General features: G+C 44.7%; 1 protein-coding gene across 1 annotated transcript in view; it reads left to right on the plus strand.

Moving 5' to 3' along the window:
• Positions 1–25458, plus strand: part of RB1 (RB transcriptional corepressor 1) — a 398991-nt gene that overhangs the window by 362057 nt on the left and 11476 nt on the right. The window contains exons 21-24 of the mRNA XM_069758297.1: positions 1073–1177; positions 3871–3984; positions 5075–5241; positions 7703–7733. Coding sequence (XP_069614398.1) covers positions 1073–1177; positions 3871–3984; positions 5075–5241; positions 7703–7733 — 417 coding nt within the window. The remainder of the gene's footprint in view (positions 1–1072; positions 1178–3870; positions 3985–5074; positions 5242–7702; positions 7734–25458) is intronic.

Here is a 25458-nt window from a genome sequence, read left to right on the forward strand (position 1 = left end):
CCAATTTTGATTGAATCCACACAATGTTTTACCTTTCAAAAAATTCTTAGGCTGAGAAAGAGAAAGTGTCCTTCCAGTGATATTTTGCTGCAGACATTCATGTTTTTGATGGCCTTGGTCTTAAAATTGTTACACAACAAAATCTGAAGATGCCCATTCATTTGAACCCTTATATAGCTAAAAAAGAATATTGGCAGGCGCTTGATGGCGATTATTGGCTCAAAAGAGCATGAGAACTGCTAACACAGGATTGATGTTTTGGGTCTGTCTTGGGTGCAGTTGTTGGCATAAAGTCATTCACAAACAGACTAGTCTTGTGAGCAGTCACCAACTATTGTGACCCTGTTCAGCAGTTACCTCCTCCACTCATGGCAAAGATGGATCTATTAACAATGTGAGTTAAGTTGGCCATACATATGATAGCAGCCCGACCGAACATTTAACTTCCCCATACAGATCGAAACACATTGCTCAGCTGAGTATTCATGTATTTTCAATTGGGGAGAGATAAGAGAGCCTCTGGTAGCAGCTTATGTTCCCTGAAAACAAAGGATCAAGTGTTGAAATTTCATCTTCCCAATCCTTCTCTTCCCCATCATCACCTGTGGAAATAAGTGGCCATCAAAAAGGAATTCAGACATATGCACCGGCGGGGCCATAGACTATGATAATACTGGCAGAGTGAACATACGCTCTGCCGTGAATCATTTTCCAGCGTATTCACATACTGAAGGCAGACACCCATACACAGTGCACTATGTCTGACTGTCCGCCTCCAGTTGGAGTACACGCTCTAAAATTATGCATGGCAGAGAACATGTTCGCTCTGCAGACACCAATATGGTCTATGACCCACTGTGCATATGTCCGAGTCCCATTTTGCAGGGGTTTCGGACATAAGCCCTGATTGGGCCACCAAACTGGTGCCTGAAAGCACACTAATGTGTATGGGCTTTAGTACAAAACTGCAACATTTTTTTTAGATGCACTGTTGACAACAAGATGTTGTGTAATCTGCCTGAAATCAGATATAGGCATCATTTGGTAGTAATGAATATTTCATTTTTTTTAGATTATGATGTGTTCCATGTATGGCATTTGTAAAGCTAAAAACATTGATCTCAGGTTTAAGACTATTGTGACAGCATACAAACAGCTTACAAACACAAATCAAGAGGTAAGTGATTGCATAAATGCAGAGAGAACTGTTAATTTTATTCATATATTTGAACCCCATCACTGGTGTGTGTCAGGGACTTTGGAGCAGACTCAGGAGCAGAGCCTGCTGCACAAAAGGGTGGATGACATCTATATTGTATAGCTGACATCTGCCTCTGACAGCATTGACTGGGATGCCTTCCATTTGCTGCTGTTAACCTCTTAAAGGGAATTTGACACTATGTTTTTCCTACCTAATCTATGGACAGTATAATGTAGGAACATAGAGACTGATTACAACGATGTGTCACTTACTGGGCTGCTTCACAGTTTTATGAGCAGGAGCTTATCACTAGAGGACTAGTAAACCTGCTGCCAGGTAGGAACAACCACGGGAAGGGCAGCATCCGAAAAGGAAAACCACCTATGCCAAAACATGGTATCCATCCACAGACAGCTGTTTCGGGGTATTTGCCCCTCATCAGTGTGGAGTAGGAAACTGGCTATTAGAAGCAGTACCTAGTAAAAGGATTATAAACATAAGGATGAATGACCTCAGGGAGATCAAAACATCCAACACCGCGGAGACACCATCACGTGTTTCTCGACGCAGTGATCCAGAACACTGCTCCCATGCGTTATGGGAAATATGCAAATGCATGTAGAAAAGCCGCGGAGACACCATCACGTGTTTCTCAATGCAAGCAATAAATAGCCAGGCCTTTCACCGGGAAGGAACAACCACAGGAAGGGCATCCAAAAAGGAAAACCACCTATGCCAAAATATGGGATGGGAGCAGTGTTCTGGATCACTGCGTTGAGAAACACGTGATGGTGTCTCCGCGGTGTTGGATGTTTTGATCTCCCCGAGGTCATTCATCCTTATGTTTATAGTCCTTTTACTAGGCACTGCTCCTAATAGCCAGTTTCCTACTCCACACTGATGAGGGGTAAATACCCCGAAACAGCTGTCTGTGGTTGGATACCATTGACCGCAGGATTTAACTGGTTAACAGCTGCGGGTGGAGCTCCAATCATCACGTGGCTGTTAAAGGCACATGAAAGCTGATTAAATCAGCCGTTGTGTGGAGAAAGATGTGGGTTCAGCGCCAGAGCTCTCATCAAAGTCTGAGACACGACATATGACATAAATATTTGTCGTATGTTGTGAATGAGTTAAATTAACCATGTAATCTCAGCCATGTGCACACCTGGAGGTGAATAGTGCACAGGCTTTAAAAAGGAATCTGTCAGCAGGCCTTTGATATCTCATCTGAGAACAGCATGATGTAGACAAAGAGACTCTGAATCCAGCGATGTATCACTTCGTTTACTGGGTGCTGCGGCACAATGAGAGCGTTTAGATTCAGCAATGTAGCAGAGCTGTGAAAGCTGCCCCCGCCCACATCATGCTCTCCACATACAATGTCAACAGACAGTGAGCTGCTTTTCAAAGGAGCAGCACAATGCTGTGTCCCAGCAATGAAAAGCTCCTGCTTCTAAAATAATCATTACAGGTAAGCAAAACCTCAGAGCTTAATAAGAGGCATAGTTGAAACCTGTGTTTTAACCCCTACAGCATGCTGTCTTCAGCTTACATAGCAAAAATCTGCTGACAGATTCCATTTAAACAAATTCATGTATAAACTGCATGTCCATACACTTGTAAAATCGGTTGCAAAGCTAAAGCCACTTGCACAGACTCTTGTCAATGGATATTTTTGCCCTGGAGCCCTTATTCTTCACACGATGCCTATTGATCCTTCAATAATTAAATACATTTTATAAATGTTAAAGTTTTAAACCATAGAATTGTTTCCTTGGATCCTTGGCAGCGCTCCCTGAAGCCTAATTTTTTTCCCCTTATATGTATTGTTCATTCATTGAAATATGGGATTCACTTTCTGATATTCACTCATGCCAATTTTACTAATCTGTAGTGCTGATAAAAGATTAACTATTTCAGCCACAAATGTTTTTTTTCTGGTGCATTTAGGCATGATAATTTTGGTATGTCAATGCATCTTAACGAGAGACATTTGATTTTATACAAGTCCATCTGCGCCCCCTTACTGGCCTGTTGACGCAGGCAAACAGCAACATGTTCTCCGCAAATTCCCCTACAGCGTGATGTTCTGAGGAGCACATCTCCTAATTTTACAGTGGGCAATGCTTTGCCGATAACCATGATTTCTGATCAGCTGACGGACAAGCTCATTCATTGGACGATCGCCGTCATATTTACATGGCCTAATAATCGGGAACTAACTTTCCTAGTAGCGCTCGCTTACCGATTATTTACTCTTCTAAATGTACGTACACTATCTCGCTCACCCAAACTGCTTCCCTTTGGGCAATTTGTACAAAAGACATTATTAATACTTCACACCTTGTAAGTGCTGTGTTCCTGCTTCCAATAATATTACAAGATGATGATGGTAATGGAAATAGAATAATAATAAATATATACAAAGAAAACCTGGAGAAGAATAAGAATCATTCCGTTATTTCCACCTTATTGTAAAGATCTATTGTTTACAGATCACTGGGAGAATCTTCAGTTATCTGCTACTTCAGTGCATACTGGCTCTTTTGTCAGGTGTATTATTATTATTTTTTATTTATTATTATAGCGCCATTTATTCCATGGCGCTTTTCATGTGTTGCCACATCTTGTACATCCAAAATTGAATTACCGTTCTTCTTTTACAGACATTCAAGCATGTGTTGATCCGTGAAGGACAGCACGACTCCATCATAGTGTTCTATAACCTCGTCTTCATGCAGAAGCTAAAAAGCAATATTTTGCAGTATGCATCACCAAGGGTGAGAACACTATGTCTTTTGATATTGTGATGAATTGTGCAAACACATACCGTACTTAGGGCTCCTTCACACGTCAGTGTTTAAGCAATGTATGGGATCAGTTGCTCTGTAGGTCGGTAACGTTCACACAGGCAGGCAATATCTTGCTCAAACATGAAGGTTTATTAAAGTCCATAAGCCTTCAGCATTAATGAAAATTAACAGCCTTCCTCCTGCACGAAGGTATAACAAAAACCAAAACAGTTCTTTTAGATGATACAGGCTCACTTGCTTAGAGTACAGGCCACTCTTAAGGTACCGTTACACTAAGCGACGCTGCAACGATATAGACAACGAGCCGATCGCTGCAGCGTCGCTGTTTAGGTCGCTAGGAGACGTCAAACACAGCAACAGCAGAACGATGCAGGAGCAATCCAGTGACGTAACAGCGACTCACTTATCGTTCTCGCTGGTTGTTAGCTCCATGAAAAAACATTGCTGGCATCGTTGCTTTTGCTGTCAAACACGACGATACACGCCGACCTGACGACAAAATAAAGTTCTGGCCTTCTAGCTCCGACCAGCGATATCACAGCGGGATCCAGATCGCTGCTGCGTGTCAAACACAACGAGATCACTATCCAGGACGCTGCAACGTCACGGATCGCTGTCGTTCTCGTTGGAAAGTTGCTGAGTGTGACGGTACCTTTAGACACAGACCCAGAAATCCGGTCCATTTTTAAAAACATTGCAGCAACCCAATGTTACTGGAACTTACTCTCCGTGCCATCCATGTGCTGTATGTGTTTTTCATAGACCCATATAATTGTACTTGTTCTTGACATCCAGCCAGTAAAAAACAGACATGTTTCTGTGTGTTTTGAAAGTATCCATGATTCATGTAAAAACATGTGCATAGCAGCATAGGTTACAATGGGTATGTGTGGTAGCTGTGAAAATAATGGATGCCACACGTACTGGAAACACGGACATGTGAAGGAAACCTTAGCTGTAGTAACAATATATGATTTCCTGTTTGAAGCTTTTTTGTCATCTTGAAAGTAATAATACATAAAATGTATGTATTTATTTAGCTTATTTTGTTTTTCAGCCCCCAACTTTATCTCCAATTCCTCAAATTCCACGGAGTCCCTACAGATTTCCAAATTCTCCGTTAAAAATTCCTGGGGGAAATAATATCTATGTTTCCCCTTTAAAAAGTCCATACAAATCATCAGATGTATTGCTTTCACCAACAAAGCTTACGCCACGGACTAGGTTTGTTGAGTGTATACATAATTAATCCGTAGATATTTGCCCACAATCTAATGTGTGTTCATGAGTGCAAGTGGTTGTGTTGGGGGTATCATTGACTTTGGTGGGATGCTTTTTTTTTTCTTTTTACCCTGGGATGAACTATACGTGAATTGGATGGGATTGATCAACCTTCAGCTTTGCCTACAGCTGTTGTATGTGTGGTCATATCGCACATCAGGGCATTTATGTGCAGCTATGATGACAATGCCGTAAGGCTGCGGTTAAATGCTGCAGACAGATGGAACCCCTTAACAATTTTGCACATATTAACATGTAAATTTGCTTCAGGACACCTGCCAAACAAATTTTTCAGCCAGCAGATATCTAATGTATATGGATGGGGGGGATCGACTCATTATCTCATATACAGTGGGGGGAAAAGTATTTAGTTGTAATTGTGCAAGCTCTCCCACTTAAAAATATGAGAAAGGCCTGTAATTGACATCATAGGTAGACCACAACTATGAGAGTAAAATGAGAAAACGAATCCAGAAAATCACCTTGTCTGATTTGGCAAGATTTATTTTGAAAGTTATGGTGTAAAATGAACAAAAGTTAATCTCAATATTTTGTTATATATACTTTTTTTGGCAATGACAGAGGTCAAACTTTTTCTATAAGGTTGGCACATACTGTTGGTGGTATGTCGGCCCATTCCTCCATGCAGATTTCCTCTAGAGCAGTGATGTTTTGGGCCTGTCGCTGGGCAACACGGACTTTCAACTCCCTCCAAAGGTTTTCTATGGGGTTGAGATCTGGAGTCTGGCTAGCTCACTCCAGGACCTTCATTTGCTTCTTATGAAGCCACTCCTTCGTTGCCCTGGCGATGTGCTTGGGATCATTATCATGCAGAAAGACCCATCCACGTTTCATCTTTAATGCCCTTGCTGATGGAAGGAGGTTTGCACTCAAAATCTCACGATTCATGGCCCCATTCATTCTTCCATGTACACGGATCAGTCATCCTGGTCCCTTTGCAGAGAAACAGCCCCTAAGCATGATGTTGCCACCCCCATGCTTCACAGTAGGTATGGTGTTCTTTGGATGCAACTCAGCATTCTGACTCCTCCAAACACGACAAGTTTTGTTTCTACTAAAGAGGTGTACTTTGGTTTCATCAGACCATATGACATTCTCCCAATACTCTTCTGGATAATCCAAATGCTCTCTAGCAAACTTCAGACGGGCCAGGACATGTACTGCCTTAAACAGGGGAACACGTCTGGGACTGATGGAAGCCTTTCTTACGGTGGTCCCAGCTCTATACACGTCATTCACTAGGTTCCTCCATATGGTTCTGGGATTTTTGCTCACCGTTCTTGTGATCATTTTGACCCCATGGGGTGAGATCTTGCGTGGAGCCCGAGATCGAAGGAGGTTATCAGTGGTCTTTTATGTCTTCCGTTTTCTTATTATTGCTCCCACAGTTTATTTCATCACAGCAAGCTGCTTGCCTGTTGCAGATTCAGTGTTCCCAGCCTGGTGCAGGGCTACAATTTTGTTTCTGGTGTCTTTCGACAACTGTTTGGTCTTCACCATAGTTGAATTTGGAGTGTGACTGTTTGAGCTTGTGGACAGGGGTGTTTTATACTGATAAGTTCAAACAGGTGCCATTATTACAGGTAAAGAGTAGAGGACAGAGGAGCCTCTTAAAGAAGAAGTTACAGGTCTGTGAGAGCCAGAAATCTGTATGTTTTTAGGTGACCAAATACTTATTTTCCACCATAATTTGCTAAATAAATCTTGCCAATTCAGACAAGGTGATTTTCTGGATTTGTTTTCTCATTTTGACTCTCATAGTTGTGGTCTACCTATGATGTTAATTACAGGCCTCTCTCATCTTTTTAAGTGGGAGAACTTGCACAATTATTGGCTGACTAAATATTTTTTTCCCCACTGTACCTCTAGTTTTAAAATCTTGAAGGCATTTCCATACAAAAATGTCAAATATATTGGATAATTTAGTCTGGGGCATTTTAGAATACAGTGTATGGATGTAATGTAGGTTGAAAATATTTAATAAATTACTTTAAATTGCAGTTCTTTAATCAGCAGTTTGCTAGTAAACTTGACGGTCTGTCACCCCACTTATGGGTTGTTATTGGTTTATATGTTACATTTTATTACATGAATCTGCCAGATTTAACAGTCATAAACTAGCATTATTTTTGGAGGGGCTTTTTTGGCATGTGTTTTTGTAATTTAGGCTCTGGTCATTCTTTTATTTTAGGTTTCCTTTGTTTCTGACCAAAAATTTAAAAAAAGTCAATGGGAGTAAAAGTTCAACAAACTATTACGGAACCTGTAAAAATAGAAGCAATGAGACCAGTGTGAACTGAGCTTTTTTGTCTTTTATTTTTTACTATAGTATTTATACAGAAAAACTAAAACTGTTAACTGCCCTCTATCTGTTTTTTTCTAGAATCCTGGTATCCATTGGTGAATCATTTGGGGTAAGCAGTCAATTTTCTCCATTTACAGTATAGTTATGGTTTTCTGAATGTGGCAATAAAAAATATAAATGATTTAATATTTTTTATTGTACAAAAGTAGTGAAACATAAAAACCTATGCTGGGTATTTGATGTACCGTAATTACAAGACTAAAGTTAACATATAAAAACTAGATAATAGCACTGGCGCTTACCACTGTAGGGAAGAAAAAACGGGGGAGGTCCAGGAGCAGCTGGCGATTAAAACAGGTTTTGTGTAGGTACCTGTTAAAAGGCAGAGTGACTAGTAACAAGGTAAAATAATCGCCGCGCTAGCTAGACTAGGTGGAGATATAGCAAGGGAGAATAGTCCCAAGAATAGATAAAAATATATAATATTCTAGTACTCACTTGCTTGTTAAAAAAGGAACTGACATGCGTAGGTCGATCAGGAAGTCCTATTTGCTGAAACAGCTGTTGGGAGAGCTGAAATAGTGGTTCAGGTAAATTGGGGATAAATATATATATATATATATATATATATATATATATATATATATATATTGCACTTAACCCCTCTGTGACCTTAGACGTACTATCCCGTCGAGGTGCCCTGGGCTTATCTGACCCTGGACGGGATAGTACGTCATAGCCGATCGGCCGCGCTCACGGGGGGAGCGCGGCCGATCGCGGCCGGGTGTCAGCTGCTTATCGCAGCTGACATCCGGCACTATGTGCCAGGAGCGGTCACGGACCGCCCCCGGCACATTAACCCCTGGCACACCGCGATCAAAGATGATCGCGATGTGCCGGCGGTGCAGGGAAGCACCGCGCAGGGAGGGGGCTCCCTGCGGGCTTCCCTGAGACCCCCGGAGCAACGCGATGTGATCGCGTTGCTGCGAGGGTCTCACCTCCCTCCCTGCTCCCTCCAGCCCCGGATCCAAGATGGCCGCGGATCCGGGTCCTGCAGGGAGGGAGGTGGCTTCACAGAGCCTGCTCAGAGCAGGCACTGTGAAGCCTGCAGCGCTGCTAGTCAGATCAGTGATCTGACAGAGTGCTGTGCACACTGTCAGATCACTGATCTGTGATGTCCCCCCCTGGGACAAAGTAAAAAAGTAAAAAAAAAATTTTTCCAAATGTGTAAAAAAAAATTTAAAAAAAATTCCAAAATAATGGAAAAAAAAAAAAATATATTATTCCCATAAATACATTTCTTCATCTAAATAAAAAAAAACCCAATAAAAGTACACATATTTAGTATCGCCGCGTCCGTAACGACCCGACCTATAAAACTGTCCCACTAGTTAACCCCTTCAGTAAACACCGTAAGGAAAAAAAAAAAAAAACGAGGCAAAAAACAACGCTTTATTATCATACCGCTGAACAAAAAGTGGAATAACACGCGATCAAAAGGCAGATATAAATAACCATGGTACCGCTGAAAGCGTCATATTGTCCCGCAAAAAACGAGCCGCCATACAGCATCATCAGCAAAAAAATAAAAAAGTTATAGTCCTGAGAATAAAGCGATGCAAAAATAATTATTTTTTCTGTAAAATAGTTTTTATCGTATAAAAGCGCCAAACCATAAAAAAATGATATAAATGAGGTATCGCTGTAATCGTACTGACCCGAAGAATAAAACTGATTTATCAATTTTACCAAACGCGGAACGGTATAAACGCCTCCCCCAATAGAAATTCATGAATAGCTGGTTTTTGGTCATTCTTCCTCACAAAAATCGGAATAAAAAGCGATCAAAAAATGTCACGTGCCCGAAAATGTTTTCAATAAAAACGTCAACTCATCCCGCAAAAAACAAGACCTCACATGACTCTGTGGACCAAAATATGGAAAAATTATAGCTCTCAAAATGTGGTATTGCAAAAAATATTTTTTGCAATAAAAAGGGTCTTTCAGTGTGTGACGGCTGCCAATCATAAAAATCCGCTAAAAAACTCGCTATAAAAGTAAATCAAACCCCCCTTCATCACCCCCTTAGTTAGGGAAAAATAAAAAAAAATGTATTTATTTCCATTTTCCCATTAGGGCTAGGGCTAGGGTTAGGGCTAGGGCTAGGGTTAGGGCTAGGGCTAGGGTTAGGGCTAGGGTTAGGGCTAGGGTTAGGGCTAGGGTTAGGGTTGGGGCTACAGTTAGGGTTGGGGCTAAAGTTAGGGTTAGGGTTTAGATTACATTTACAGTTGGGAATAGGGGTGTGTCAGGGTTAGAGGTGTGGTTAGGGTTACCGATGGAATTAGGGTTAGGGGTGTGTTTAGATTAGGGTTTCAGTTATAATTGGGGGGTTTCCACTGTTTCGGCACATCAGGGGCTCTCCAAACACGACATGGCGTCCGATCTCAATTCCAGCCAATTCTGCGTTGAAAAAGTAAAACAGTGCTCATTCCCTTCCGAGCTCTCCTGTGTGCCCAAACAGGGGTTTACCCTCACATATGGGGTATCAGCGTACTCAGGACAAATTGGACAACAACTTTTGTGGACCAATTTCTCCTGTTACCCTTGGGAAAATACAAAACTGGGGGCTAAAAAATAATTTTTGTGGGAAAACAAAAAGATTTTTTATTTTCACGGCTCTGCGTTATAAACTGTAGTGAAACACTTGGGGGTTCAAAGTTCTCACAACACATCTAGATAAGTTCATTGAGGGGTCTAGTTTCCAATATGGGGTCACTTGTGGGGGGTTTCTACTGTTTAGGTACATTAGGGGCTCTGCAAACGCAATGTGACGCCTGCAGACCAATCCATCTAAGTCTGCATTCCAAATGATGCTCCTTCCCTTCCGAGCCCTCCCATGCGCCCAAACGGTGGTTCCCCCCCACATATCGGGTATCAGCGTACTCAGGACAAATTGGACAACAACATTTAGGGTCCAATTTCTCCTGCTAACCTTGGAAAAATACAAAACTGGGGGCTAAAATATAATTTTTGTGGAAAAAAAAATATTTTTTATTTGCACGGCTCTGCGTTATAAACTGTAGTGAAATACTTGGGGGTTCAAAGCTCTCACAACACATCAAGATGAGTTCCTTAGGGGGTCTACTTTCCAAAATGGTGTCACTTGTGGGGGGTTTCTACTGTTTAGGTACATTAGGGGCTCTGCAAACGCAATGTGACACCTGCAGACCATTCCATCTAAGTCTGCATTCCAAATGGCGCTCCTTCCCTTCCGAGCCCTCCCATGCGCCCAAACGGTGGTTCCCCCCCACATATGGGGTATCAGCGTACTCAGGACAAATTGGACAACAACTTTTGGGGTCCAATTTCTCCTGTTACCCTAGGGAAAATACAAAACTGGGGGCTAAAATATAATTTTTGTGGGAAAAAAATTTTGTTTTATTTTTATGGCTCTGCATTATAAACTTCTGTGAAGCCCTTGGTGGGTCAAAGTGCTCACCACACATCCAGATAAGTTCCTTAGGGGGTCTACTTTCCAAAATGGTGTCACTTGTGGGGGGTTTCAATGTTTAGGCACATCAGTGGCTCTCCAAACGCAACATGGCGTCCCATCTCAATTCCTGTCAATTTTGCATTGAAAAGTCAAACGGCGCTCCTTCCGTTCCGAGCTCTCCCATGCGCCCAAACAGTGGTTTACTGCCACATATGGGGTATCAGCGTACTCAGGACAAATTGGACAACAACTTTTGGGGTACATTTTCTCCTGTTACCCTTGGTAAAATAAAACAAATTGGAGCTGAAGTAAATTTTTTGTGTAAAAAAGTTAAATGTTCATTTTTATTTAAACATACCAAAAATTCCTATTAAACACCTGAAGGGTTAATAAACTTCTTGAATGTGGTTTTGAGCACCTTGAGGGGTGCAGTTTTTAGAATGGTGTCACACTTGGGCATTTTCTATCATATAGACCCCTCAAAATGACTTCAAATGAGACGTGGTCCCTAAAAAAAAATGGTGTTGTAAAAATGAGAAATTGCTGGTCAACTTTTAACCCTTATAACTCCCTAACAAAAAAAAAAATTGGTTCCAAAATTATGCTGATGTAAAGGAGACATGTGGGAAATGTTACATATTAAGTATTTTGTGTGACATATCTCTGTGATTTAATTGCATAAAAATTCAAAGTTTGAAAATTGCGAAATTTTCAAAATTTTCGCCAAATTTCCGTTTTTTTCACAAATAAACGCAGGTACTATCAAAGAAATTTTACCACTATCATGAAGTACAATATGTCACGAGAAAACAATGTCAGAATCACCAGGATCCGTTGAAGCGTTTCGGAGTTATAACCTCATAAAGGGACAGTGGTCAGAATTGTAAAAATTGGCCTGGTCATTGACGTGCAAACCACCCTTGGGGGTAAAGGGGTTAAGGTATAAGGATGTACTTACAGGTGCTACCGCGTGCAATGCACTGCAGGACCCGTAAAAGGGACTTATTTAGAATAGATAGTCCACTGGAGCTGTGCCGGGTTTTGGCGTTTGAGCAATTGCTGCCAGTGAGGAGAGGTACCAATTCCGTGTTACCGGTGTAATATGGAGTCTCTGTAGTATGTAGATAAACACATATGGGGTGCAGTTATAGTACCCTGGATAGTAATCAGGTGTAAATGCCCCGATACAGCTTGTTTGGAGAGGTTGGTAAGAAGGCACACTTACTTGCAAGGTTGTAGATAAGGCTTCCTGCAATTGTGCAAAGCTCGTCAGGATCGTTCCATCCTGTATTTGAGCCAAAGTATTTATTCCTTTTCATTCCCAGTCAGGTAACCCTTTTAATTTACTAAATTCTGGAAACAAAGAGTAATGCCACAAAGGGGTAAATGTTGTACAATACTTAAAATTAGTGAATTACTTACCTCTATCCCATATTTTATAAAACAAAGACCATATTTGTACTAATGGGGGTCCCTTACTGGTCAGCTTTTACAAAATGTATAGCAACGCATTATCTGTTGTATCAGGTGACCCCCCCCCCTTTCCCCAGTACCCTGACATGGTATCTGTTCTCAACCCCTTGGGCATTAAAACTATTTTTATCAAATTATCCCTTTTTATTACAGATAAAGGTAGACTGCACCAACCATTGATTTTTGTAGTAAATTTGTCAAGGAGATTTCAGGTTAAGGCTGGTTTCACATTTGCGGTTATGTCCGCAGCGTTTGACGCATACATCCACATGTGTCTTGATTTCCTATCTTTAACATTGTAGAAGCGTTTGCTTACGCATGCGTTTTTTCACGGTGTGCGGCGGGGAGCGGCTATCGCAACATGTTGGAATTTTTGAGGTGGCAAATTTCTGTCAGATATGTGCAGACATGCGCATGCGAATTAGTGCGTTAAAAAAAGGATTACTGTCTATGGGAACGCATGCAAAACAAAACCTCGGTGACATTCTAGATGTCATAAAAATGGGGGTGAGGAGCAACTCCCCATACACAGCAGAAACAGAATACCTGCTCCCAGAATTATGCAAAGAAGGAGAAAGCTGGAGCAACTAGGTAAAAAATATATACTTTATTAATAATAATCTCAAGTGAGTACAAAAAGTCATAACACCACAATAGTAGAATGTATACAGAACCAGGATAGACACAGATATGCCCAGTCCACCATTGCACATGCCCATATAAGTAGATATATAGATCCATTAAGTAAAGTGACAGTGCATATAGTTATATTGCTATGGTAAGATTGCCATCAGTAGTCATATAAAGATCATTAAAACCGCTGGACAAAAAATCGCCAGGAGGGCAGAGCTTACCGGGGGCAGAGCTGGGGGACCCAGGGTATAGATGCAGCAGACCCTCGACGCGCGTTTCGCGTGCAAAAGCACCGCCTTGTCAAGAGGAAGTAAAGATGGGAACGCATGCATCAGAACCAATTTATCACAATTAGATGGTCGGGGCTCCTCATTATTATATTTATTACTAGTAGAATACCCGCAGCTTTGCTCGTGGAAAATATGTTAAATTGTTGGTTATGGTAGCTAAAGTAACCTGTCACCTTGCAAATTGTCTCTTCAGAGAGGAAGAGGACTAGAACTCTAGTGCCACCTATTGGAAGTAGCAATCCTAACAGTCAATGTCGACCCTTTAACGAGCCTTGTCACATGACTTAGGATAATAGCCAAACCAGAATCTCAATTTGCAGACACTGTGTTTCGGGGTACTGCCCCTCGTCCGTGCAAAGTGGAGATCTGGTTTGGCTGATTGAGAGGCGTCTGACCGGGATCCAAGAAGTATCGTTTCTCCTCGCGGAGAGTGACATGATAAGCATGTCGAGGTGAGGAGACTTAAAGCCGCTTCTTGGATCTCAGTGTCACCTTGAAATTGACATTTTCAGAGTGCTACAGTAATTTTTTTTTTCCACTTTAAATTTGTATTATTTTGGCATTTTACTAATTTGTCGTAACGTTGTTATCTAGTTGCCCATAGCAAACAATCAGAGCTCAGCTTTCACTTTACCTCAGCAGCATCGGTGATGAAGGCTCCCTGTATAGTAAGCAATAATGACAATCTTACTATGAGGCATTTTTCGCCTGACTAATATTGCTGCTCAGTAATGTTCGTCCATGTGCGTAGGGTGCATCAATCCGAGTGTGTTTGCATGTGTGTGTGGTGTGCTTGTGGTATTTATGGGGTGGTGTTGTGGTATTTGTGGGGTGGTGTTTGTGTAGTGTGTTGTGGCATTTATGTGGTGTTGAGCTTGTGGGTTGGTGTATGTGTGCTGTCTGTGTGATGTTTGTATGGTGTTTGTGAAATGTTTGTGTGTTGTGTGGTGGTGCGGCCCCATTAGCAGCGACACTTTGGCGCCGTCGCTATAATCCGTCCCTGTCAGTCACAAGTGTTGTTTTCCCCTCAGCACTTTTATCTTCACATTTTCCATTATATGTATAGGATTTAACTTCGGGGGCCCCAATTTCATGATGGGGAGACGCTAGCAAGATGTGACATGTGCAGTATTCTGCTCCTGTGGGTGGAGAGGGGGCGTGCTAAATTTTACCCAAATCGGGCAAGAACTGTGGATTTAGTAGATTTGTATAGAGCGGGCTACTACAGATTTTGAGTTTTATATATATACAGTGGGGCAAAAAAGTATTTAGTCAGTCAGCAATAGTGCAAGTTCCACCACTTAAAAAGATGAGAGGCGTCTGTAATTTACATCATAGGTAGACCTCAACTATGGGAGACAAACTGAGAAAAAAAAATCCAGAAAATCACATTGTCTGTTTTTTTAACATTTTATTTGCACATTATGGTGGAAAATAAGTATTTGGTCAGAAACAAAATTTCATCTCAATACTTTGTAATATATCCTTTGTTGGCAATGACAGAGGTCAAACGTTTTCTGTAAGTCTTCACAAGGTTGCCACACACTGTTGTTGGTATGTTGGCCCATTCCTCCATGCAGATCTCCTCTAGAGCAGTGATGTTTTTGGCTTTTCGCTTGGCAACACGGACTTTCAACTCCCTCCAAAGGTTTTCTATAGGGTTGAGATCTGGAGACTGGCTAGGCCACTCCAGGACCTTGAAATGCTTCTTACGAAGCCACTCCTTCGTTGCCCTGGCGGTGTGCTTTGGATCATTGTCATGTTGAAAGACCCAGCCACGTTTCATCTTCAATGCCCTTGCTGATGGAAGGAGGTTTGCACTCAAAATCTCACGATACATGGCCCCATTCATTCTTTCATGTACCCGGATCAGTCGTCCTGGCCCCTTTGCAGAGAAACAGCCCCAAAGCATGATGTTTCCACCACCATGCTTTACAGTAGGTATGGTGTTTGATGGATGCAACTCAGTATTCTTTTTCCTCCAAACACGACAAGTTGTGTTTCTACTAAACAGTTCCAGTTTGGTTTCATCAGACCATAGGACATTCTCCCAAAACTCCTCTGGATCATCCAAATGCTCTCTAGCAAACTTCAGACGGGCCTGGACATGTACTGGCTTAAGCAGTGGGACACGTCTGGCACTGCAGGATCTGAGTCCATGGTGGCGTAGTGTGTTACTTATGGTAGGCCTTGTTACATTGGTCCCAGCTCTCTGCAGTTCATTCACTAGGTCCCCCCGCGTGGTTCTGGGATTTTTGCTCACCGTTCTTGTGATCATTCTGACCCCACGGGGTGGGATTTTGCGTGGAGCCCCAGATCGAGGGAGATTATCAGTGGTCTTGTATGTCTTCCATTTTCTAATTATTGCTCCCACTGTTGATTTCTTCACTCCAAGCTGGTTGGCTATTGCAGATTCAGTCTTCCCAGCCTGGTGCAGGGCTACAATTTTGTTTCTGGTGTCCTTTGACAGCTCTTTGGTCTTCACCATAGTGGAGTTTGGAGTCAGACTGTTTGAGGGTGTGCACAGGTGTCTTTTTATACTGATAACAAGTTTAAACAGGTGCCATTACTACAGGTAATGAGTGGAGGAAAGAGGAGACTCTTAAAGAAGAAGTTACAGGTCTGTGAGAGCCAGAAATCTTGATTGTTTGTTTCTGACCAAATACTTATTTTCCACCATAGTATGCAAATAAAATGTTAAAAAAACAGACAATGTTATTTTCTGGATTTTTTTTATCTCAGTTTGTCTCCCAGAGTTGAGGTCTACCTATGATGTAAATTACAGACGCCTCTCATCTTTTTAAGTGGTGGAACTTGCACTATTGCTGACTGACTAAATACTTTTTTGCCCCACTGTAGATAGATGTCTACAGAAGATTTCTCACAGTCAAAGGGTATAGATTTATCTACCAGAATACTAACTGCTCGTGCGTGGGTGGAGAAGATGGAGTGGTAGCATGCAAAAGCCCAAGACCACTGTATCATCTGAATGGGGTCCTTTACTAAATATTATTCTGAGCAACGTAATATTGCTGGCCAAAACGGCTGCAAGCAGGAACATTTTACATATCTTTTGTGTGTCCGATACCTCTCACATTCCATGAAATAATATTTACAGACTTTGCCATGTTTGTATAATAAAAAATATGCTGAAATAGAGTACGTCCCTCCTATGAAATGTAACTACTGACTTCTTAGATATGAACATCGCTTGTTCCCAACAGACAACTCCTTTACCCCTAATTAACAACATCAAAAAACAATATAAAAAGGAAATTCCTCTCTGAATGAGAGCTGTTACAAATAACAGACCTAAAAGCATGAGAATTCTTGAGCCAACAACACTGTTTGGGCAACATTATGTTGCCACATTTTCTCCCCTGCTGTGTGATACATTGAGTAAATTTACCAAGGACCAACATGAAACCTAGAAGTTATATTAAAGTGTTTAAGGCAAATGTATAACAAGGATGAACTTTCTCCTGGCGTAAAGTGTTCTTGTTAATGTCCGTCTACTAAAATAAGATTTTATCTTAAAATAAGATTTTCCCCATTGCTGCAATTTTCAGTCTTGACAAAAAAAACATACCGTGCAAAATTTCCGTGACCTGCAGCCTGCTTCTTATGCTTCTCATATGATACTTTCTTTTCTGAAATTCAGCAGAAAAATCTGAAAATCTTGATATTTTACGTTCCTTAATGATAAGAAGATTCAGATGGTCTCTAAAGGTACCTTCACACATAACGATATCGTTAACGATATCGTTGCTTTTTGTGACGTAGCAACGATATCGTTAAGGAAATCGTTCTGTGTGACAGCGACCAACGATCAGGCCCCTGCTGGGAGATCGTTGGTCGCTGAGGAAAGTCCAGAACTTTATTTCGTCGCTGGACTCCCTGCAGACATCGCTGGATCGGCTTGTGTGACACCGATCCAGCGATGTCTTCACTGGTAACCAGGATAAACATCGGGTTACTAAGCGCAGGGCCGCGCTTAGTAACCCGATGTTTACCCTGGTTACCAGCGTAAAAGTAAAAATAACAAACACTACATACTTACCTACTGCTGTCTGTCCCCGGCGCTCTGCTTCTCTGCACTCCTCCTTCACTGGCTGTGAGCGTCGGTCAGCCGGAAAGCAGAGTGGTGACGTCACCGCTGTGCTTTCCGGCCGCTGTGCTCAGTCAGTGCAGGAGTGCAGAGAAGCTGAGCGCCGGGGACAGACAGCGGTAGGTAAGTATGTAGTGTTTGTTTTTTTAACGTTTACGCTGGTAACCATGGTAAACATTGGGTTATTAAGCGCGGCCCTGTGCTTAGTAACCCGATGTTTACCCTGGTTACCCGGGGACCTCGGGATCGTTGGTCGCTGGAGAGCTGTCTGTGTGACAGCTCTCCAGCGACCAAACAGCGACGCTGCAGCGATCGACATCGTTGTCGGTATCGCTGCAGCGTCGCTGAGTGTGAAGGTACCTTTACTATTGTTTAGACTGATGTTATGATCTTTGTAGTGAAGCAATTTGATGAGAACAGTTCTTCGAGGCATTGATAGACACCGTTTCCCTCATTAAAAAAGAATGTACCAGTTTTATAGTCCCTCTGTACCCATCTAGTTATAGACTTTTAATAGCTTATTTAGAAAGGAGAACCTGAGCCCCCTGAGGAAGTGATAACCATGCGAAACGCACGTCGGGGTTCATGGCTGCAGCCCAAGCAGGATCGTTTCATCTAATGGGTAATCAACCTTTTTCTAATATTATCATGTTACATGTATAGCGAGCACAAATTGTATATCATGAATTTCACAATAGACTTGACATCATAGCACCCTTACCAGATTGTCTTTTTTTGCTATATGTTTTGGTACACAGTAACGGACAACGCAATCTAGTATTAGAATGATAGAAGATGCTGGCGTTTGTTATGGAGATCACTATAATTCATGGGTAGTTCGCATACCTTTTGTTATTATGCAATCCTGACTTTTCCCTTAACCACTGCTATTTCACCTACAGATCAAAACCTTTTGTGTACCCACTATAATTTATTTTATATCATGCAAATGTTGATTATTAAATGTTGATGGTATTTTTTTATGTAATAAAGTTTTTTGTAATTTTTATATAGTCATGACTCAGGTTCTCCTTTCTAAATAACATTTCCCTCATGTTTACTGTTGAAAGGGCACATGATGCCCTAAAAGACTTCAGAAGGCAGATCTCAAAGATTTCAGCCACTTCTCTTCCTTCTGCACGGTCAGGGACTCCAACCAGTCAGCTATTATTTCTATGGCGTCTGTTCTACAAGTCATGTGTTTTGCTGAGGAGCACATACATTTGTTGTGCTTTCGTGACATCTTTTTTTGCATTGTAACAGTGCAGCCTCCTATGTCAGAGTTGTCCTGCCCGTTGCATATCTCTGAGGATGGAACACCGCTATTGGCGCTAATAATATGGGTAAACCGCTCTAAACAAGTAACCACATCTGCGAGGTTCTACCAGCGTCATGTTGGGCAGAGCAGAGTCCTAGCTTGGTCTTTTGCCTTGTCATACTGTCAGTCAATGCTAACGATAGGTACTAAGATGTGCTAGTATTGAAGGGTGAGGTTATGCACTTATATATGCACTAATAGAGATTTTGAAGTCCTGATAGCAGGATTAAATCAGGATTGTTGCAGGAGCTCTTTCCCACATGCTCCGTTTGCATGCGCTCTCAGACCGTGCTCCGTATGCTCCCAGTCTCCAGCTTCTAACTCAGAATTATGACATTAAAAAAATGGAACCTCTCGTGGGAAAAAATTAGAAATTATGACTCTCAAAACATGATGGGGAAACTTTTTTGTGTTTATGGACAAAAATTGTTAGGGTTAACATTTGTAATTCTGCTACTAATTTCTATATTGTTCAGTGTTAGAAAACTATTGATAAAACCAATGTGACATCTTTCACAATTAGCAAGTTACTTCTACAGAAGTTTGTTTAAATTATAGCTATGCAGTGTTACTTATGTTTCTTGTAAAGGATGATACCTTTTGGTTATTTTCTTATCTTATTTTCTCTATCGCCTCTCATTGGGGGACACAGGAACCATAGGTGTATGCTGCTGCTACTAGGAGGCTGACGCTATGCACAAAAAAGTTAGCTCCTCCTCTGCAGTGTACACCCCACCGACTGGCATTATGCACTTCAGTTTAGCTTCGTGTCAGTAGGAGGTGGACACGGGTCTTTCATTAGACCCTTATCTACCACAATGTGCGTCGTTTTCCTTTCAGATTTTCCGGAGGGATACAGGGTGAACAGTCACACCTGTAGTCCCACAATACGGACTATGAGTACGGCGTGTACTGCCACCCCGTATCCTCATAGATCCCTCAGCAGGACCATGATCCTAGCACACAAGCGTGCTTAGAAGTCCGGTCCTAGCTCCGTCTCCCACCTACTCGCCCACCAGAGCCTGTCGGTTGCGGAGACGAGGACGTCCATCACAGCTCCTGGACGTCTCATTCCTCTTCAGGTTAGGCTAGGTTCACATTGCAATATGGTGGTACGTTTAACGGACTACATTACACCGCGGCATAAAGCGGTGTAACGTAGTCCGTTAACGCCGCCATAGACTGCAATGTCGGACGCATCGCTAGCGCATGCCCACAATGGACGTGCGCTAGCGATGTGCCGTCATTGAGTGACGGACCCTGAGACGCGGGCTGCAGCATTTCCGGGTCCGTCACCACTAGCGCAGATAGAGCAAGCAGATGCTCTATCTGCGCTAGTGCGAAGTAACGCCGGCACTTGCGCTAGCAGCATCCCGTTAGCATATGCGCTGAACGGGCTGCTGCTAACGCAATGTGAACCTAGCCTAAGTAACGGCGTGGGATGTTTGAGGTGAGTATTTTCCCCATCCCATCCCAGATCATTCAAGGGGGTAAGTATACAGATGAAGTAAGGTAAGTATTTTCTCCCCTGTCAGCTAGTAGCCTAAATCCTTCTAAGAGTGGGACTCCGGGGTTTTTGTATGGGGAAGGCAATGTGTCCCACAGTTTGGGGGTCCAGGGCTCTTACCTCACCCTGGATCTCTCTTCAGCTTCCCTTGTGCGGATAGTTCCCCCTTTTCTCAGTATGGGTCCACCATGGAGGGGGTTCATTGCGGCGTTAGCGCCGAGGCCTTGTAATGTCTCCGCGCCATCTTTTCCCCCCACGGCGGTCACCGGGCTCTAATCCAGGCCCCAGTTTCCGTCGGGGCCTAGTCCGGCGCAGTGCCTCGGCCCCCCGCTCTCTCCTTCAGGTGGGCTAGCCTTGCAGGGCCTCCACGCCGCGGCTTCCCTTCCCGCCGGCCACCGGGGGCTAATTTAGGCCCCGGCTTCTGTCGGGGCCTAGTGCGGCGTTATGGCTCCACCCCGTCCTCTTTCCGGTAGGCTTTTCTCCCGCGTCTTCCCCTCTTCTCTCCGGCGCTTAGCCCTGCCCACTTCTCCCGACCTCAGCACAGATTGCGGCCGGCGCCATCTTTGTACCCTCAATCGTGCAGCTTCAGCACCGGCTGCTTTTGGCGCCTCTTGGCTCGTGCTGCAGACTTCAGAGTGCGGGTATTTGCACCTTCGCGCCCTCCTTTTCAGCAGCGCACTTTGTTGCACTGCTTCATGTACAATCACCATTCCCGACGTGTGGACCCAGCGGTGATTTCTCTTACAGGACCTGCCTCCCTGACGATCTCCTCCATCCTCTACAGCCGAAGCTATCCACAAGACCTCTGCCGTGAGTAGCTCTGCACTGCCCTTCCTCTGCTTTAGTCAGACACCTTTTGTGCTCTCCATGTAAGGGCAGGTTCCCCTCAGGTCAGTCCTCTCCCACCTGTCAGGACTGCAGCAATCCCACCGTACCCACCGCTCAGGTGCCCCCCTCTGCCCCGAGAGAGTGAGGCCCCTATCCCAGGGTGGGCTTCCTCTGTCTCAATCTGTGGCGGATCTCACCAGGGTATCCCAGACCCTGGTGTCCGTTCTTGATAAGATGCCCTTGCAGACCTCCGCGGTAGCCAGCGGGTCACAGGTAGCCCGTTCCGACTCTTCCCGTTCCATCTCGCCTCACGGTCCATCTCAGTGGTCAGTTTCTTCCCGGTCCTCTCCCCCGAGTCTGGCGAGGCGATCTTGGACGCACCTTCAGAGGGACGTTTTGGAGCTGCATTCTGACCAAATCGCTAACATGAGGGATATGGTTCAGAGCCTCATTTGAGCAATCAACCAGACCTGTGGCATCAAAGATTCCTCTACAGAACGCGTGGATCAGGCGGTTTCGTTTAGACGGTCGAAGCCACCTTCCAAGGTCTTCGCTTCTCACCCTGAATTCGAGGAGGTCCTGATGAGAGAAAAAGAGAATCCGACCAGACGCTTTCAGAGAGGAAAGCGCCTTGGCGTTTTTATATCCTTTTTCTCCGGAGCTCACAGCTAATTGGACTGCTCCTCCCTCGGTGGATTCTCCAGTTTCCAGGCTGTCCACCAACACGGTCCATCCGCTATCTGGCGGAGCATCTCTGAAAGATTCTAACTGTGGAGTCATAGAATCCTTTGCGAAGTCAGCCTTCGAAACGGCTGCGTCTGTTTTTGCCCGGCCATTGCTTCCACTTGGGTTTCAAAATCTATATCCAAATAGGTCAAACAACTCCGTCGGGGCATTCTGGACGGGGCCCCACCTGGACAGCTGGCGGAGCTTGCCAACCAGATTTCTCATGCGGGTGAATACTTGGTCTCCGCTTCCCTGGATGCCGCATCTTTTGCGGCTCAGGTGTCCAGCAATGCTGTTGCCATCCGCCGGACTGTTTGGCTTAGGGCCCAGCAGGCGGATTTGTCTTCTAAAAAGTCTCTTACCAGCCTGCCTTTTCAGGGTTCACGTCTCTTTGGTTCTAAGCTGGACCAAATCATTAAGGACGCCACCGGGGGCACAAGTCTAAACCTCGTCGCCCTACTCCTAGATGGCAATTTCGGTCCTTTTCGACGCTTCTCGGCGTCAAACTCCTTTTCCCAGCAGCAACAGAGGCCACAGGCACGTCAAGAGAAGAAGACGTTTTCCTTTAGACCAACCCCCTTCCCGGCACTCTCGCTACTCCCAGGGTAGATCCTCCAGGTCTAGGACTGGAGGATCCACCTCGGCATGACTCACGGCAAGACCCCAGCCCACTTCCCAGGCTGGGCGGCCGTATCTGTTCTTCAGGGATGTCTGGATTTCCTCAGTAGAGGACGCATGGGTCAGGTAAGTTGTATCCTCGGGATACAAAATAGAGTTCGTTTCACGACCCCGGGATCGTTTCTTCGAATCCCGATCTCCAAGAGACCCCGCTCTAGTTCCGGGTTTGTTCGCAGCCATCGCTTCTTTTCTCAAAGCCGGAGTGTAATCATTCCCGTCCCAGAAAAAGAACGGTTCACAGGTTTCTATTCCAATCTTTTTGTGGTACTGAAAAAAAGAAGGCAAGGTTCGTCCCATTCTGGATCTCAAATTGCTGAACTGGAGAGTTCATCTGAGCCACATCAGGATGGAATCCCTTCATTCAGTAATTGCTTCCATGGAGGCTCGAGAATTTCTGTGTACCATAGATATTCAGGATGCCTACCTCCATGTCCCGATATTCCTGGGACATCACCGATTCCTGCACTTTGCGGTGCTCCATGACCATTTTCAGTTTGTCGCCCTGCCGTTCGGTCTCGCAACCGCCCCCAGGGTTTTCACGAAGACCATGGCGGCACTGATAGCCGTCTTGAGGGTCAGGGGACTGGTACTTTTTCCGTACCTCAACGACATCCTCTTCAAGGCTCCGTCCTTTTTTCTCAGGCTCACGAGAGCCTGTCCATCGTCCTCGACACCCTAGTCCGCTTCGGGTGGCTTGTCAACAAAAAGAAATCCTGTCTTGTTCCTTTCCAGTGTCTCGTTTTTCTGGGCATGCTCTTCGACACTCGTCAGACCAGAGTCTTCCTTCCTGAGGACAAGAGATCCATCCTTTGTCGGGACGTACGCTTGCTTCAGGGTCCTCGGCTTTCCTCCTTCCGATTGGCCATGAAGGTTCTGGGGAGAATGGAAGCAACATTGGAAGCGATTCCCTTCGCCCAATTTCACTCTCGACCTCTTCAGCAGGCCATCCTGTCACAGTGGGACAGGTCTGTCTTGTCCCTGGATCGTCCGATCCGACTCTCTCCCCGGGTCAAACGGTCCCTCAATTGGTGGCTGACGTCACCTCTCATCTCCCGGGGCAGGTCCTTCCAGTTCACTGGCAGATGGTGACGACGGACGCCAGCCTGCTTGGCTGGGGCCCGGTGTTTCGCCACCTACTGTTCAGGGTCGTTGGTCGGCGCAGGAGTCTTCTCTGCTGATCAACGTCCTCGAGATTCGGGCCATCTTTCTCTACCCTCGTCACTGGGAAAGGATTATCAGGGGTATACCTATCTAAATCCAGATGGACAATGCCACGGCGGTGGCATATGTCAACCATCAGGGGGGGACTCGGAGCTCCTTGGCCGAGGTGTCCAAGATTCTACTCTAGGCAGAGGCAACAGTTCCGGTGATATCCGCGGTGCATATCCCCAGCATGGACAATTGGGCCGCCGACTTCCTCAGCCGTGAGGGTCTCGCGGCACGGGAATGGTCCTTGCATCAGGAGGTCTTCCATCAGATTTGTCTTCGATGGGGGGCTCCGGACGTGAACTTCACTGCGTCCTGAATGAACAGGAAGGCTCCTCGGTTCATCTCCAGATCTCGCGACCCTCTCGCAGTGGGCGTCTACGCTCTGGCCATTCCTTGGTCGCAGTTCGAGCTCCTGTATCTGTTCCCATCCCTTCCCTTGCTTCCCAAGCTGTTGAAGATCAAGACTGAGGGGGTGCCGATCATTCTGATCACCCCGGATTGGACTAGGAGAGCTTGGTTTGCGGAGATCGTCAATCTTCTCGTGGACGCCCCCTGGCGCCTTGCAGACAGGCGCGATCTGCTGTCTCAGGGTCCGATCTGCCACCCGAATTCACGGTCGCTCAGTTTAACGGCGTGGCTGTTGAGACCGCAGTTCTAAGAGCGTCCGGCCTTTCGGACCGGGTGATTCACACCATGATCCAGGCTCGGAAGCCTTCGTCTTCCAGGATCTACTATCGTACCTGGAAGGCTTACTTCCGTTGGTACGACTCCAACCGCGTTTCACCTATGTCTTTTTCCCTGCCCTCCGTTTTGGCCTTCCTTCAGGCAGACTGGATTCGGGCCTTGCTCTTAGTTCCCTAAAGGGCCAGGTTTCTGCGCTCTCTATCCTTTTTCAGAAGCTGTTATCTTCTCGGCCTCAGGGTAAGACCTTCCTTCAAGGAGTAGTTCATGCTGTCCCTCGGTACAGGGCCCCTGTGGATTCATGGGATTTAAATCTTGTGCTGGACGTTATGAGGGGTTCCCCCCTTTGTGCCTCTCAGGGAGGTTTCCCTGTCAGTTCTATCTTGGAAGGTGGCCTTTCTTGTGGCCATCACTTCCATCCGCCGCGTTTCCAAGTTGGTGGCACTTTCTTGCCGACCTCCTTTCTTGGTTATCCACCAGGACAAGGTGGTCCTCAGGCCTCCGCCTTCCTACAATGGTTTCCACCTCAACGAGGACATTGTTCTGCCTTCCCTTTGTCCAGCTCCGACTCATCCTCTGGAGCTTCCAAGGCGACTATTGCTCGCTGGATCAGAACGTCAATTTTGGAGGCTTACCGGGTCAAGAACAGAGTGCCCCCTCCTGGGTTAAAGGCTCACTCTACCCAGGCAGTCGGCGCCTCCTGGGCGGTGCACCACAGGGCTTCCACCCTACAGCTTTTCAAAGCGGCAACCTGGTCTTCCATCCACACTTTCGCCAAATTTTACAGGGTCCATACCTACGCTTCTGCAGACGCCAGCCTAGGCAGACGGATCTTGCAGACGGCAGTGGTGAGTCCTCTGACCTGATGGAAGTCTGTTTTCCCACCCCAG

Source organism: Ranitomeya imitator, chromosome 3 (assembly GCF_032444005.1).
Source record: "Ranitomeya imitator isolate aRanImi1 chromosome 3, aRanImi1.pri, whole genome shotgun sequence".
Classification (NCBI taxonomy): domain Eukaryota; kingdom Metazoa; phylum Chordata; class Amphibia; order Anura; family Dendrobatidae; genus Ranitomeya; species Ranitomeya imitator.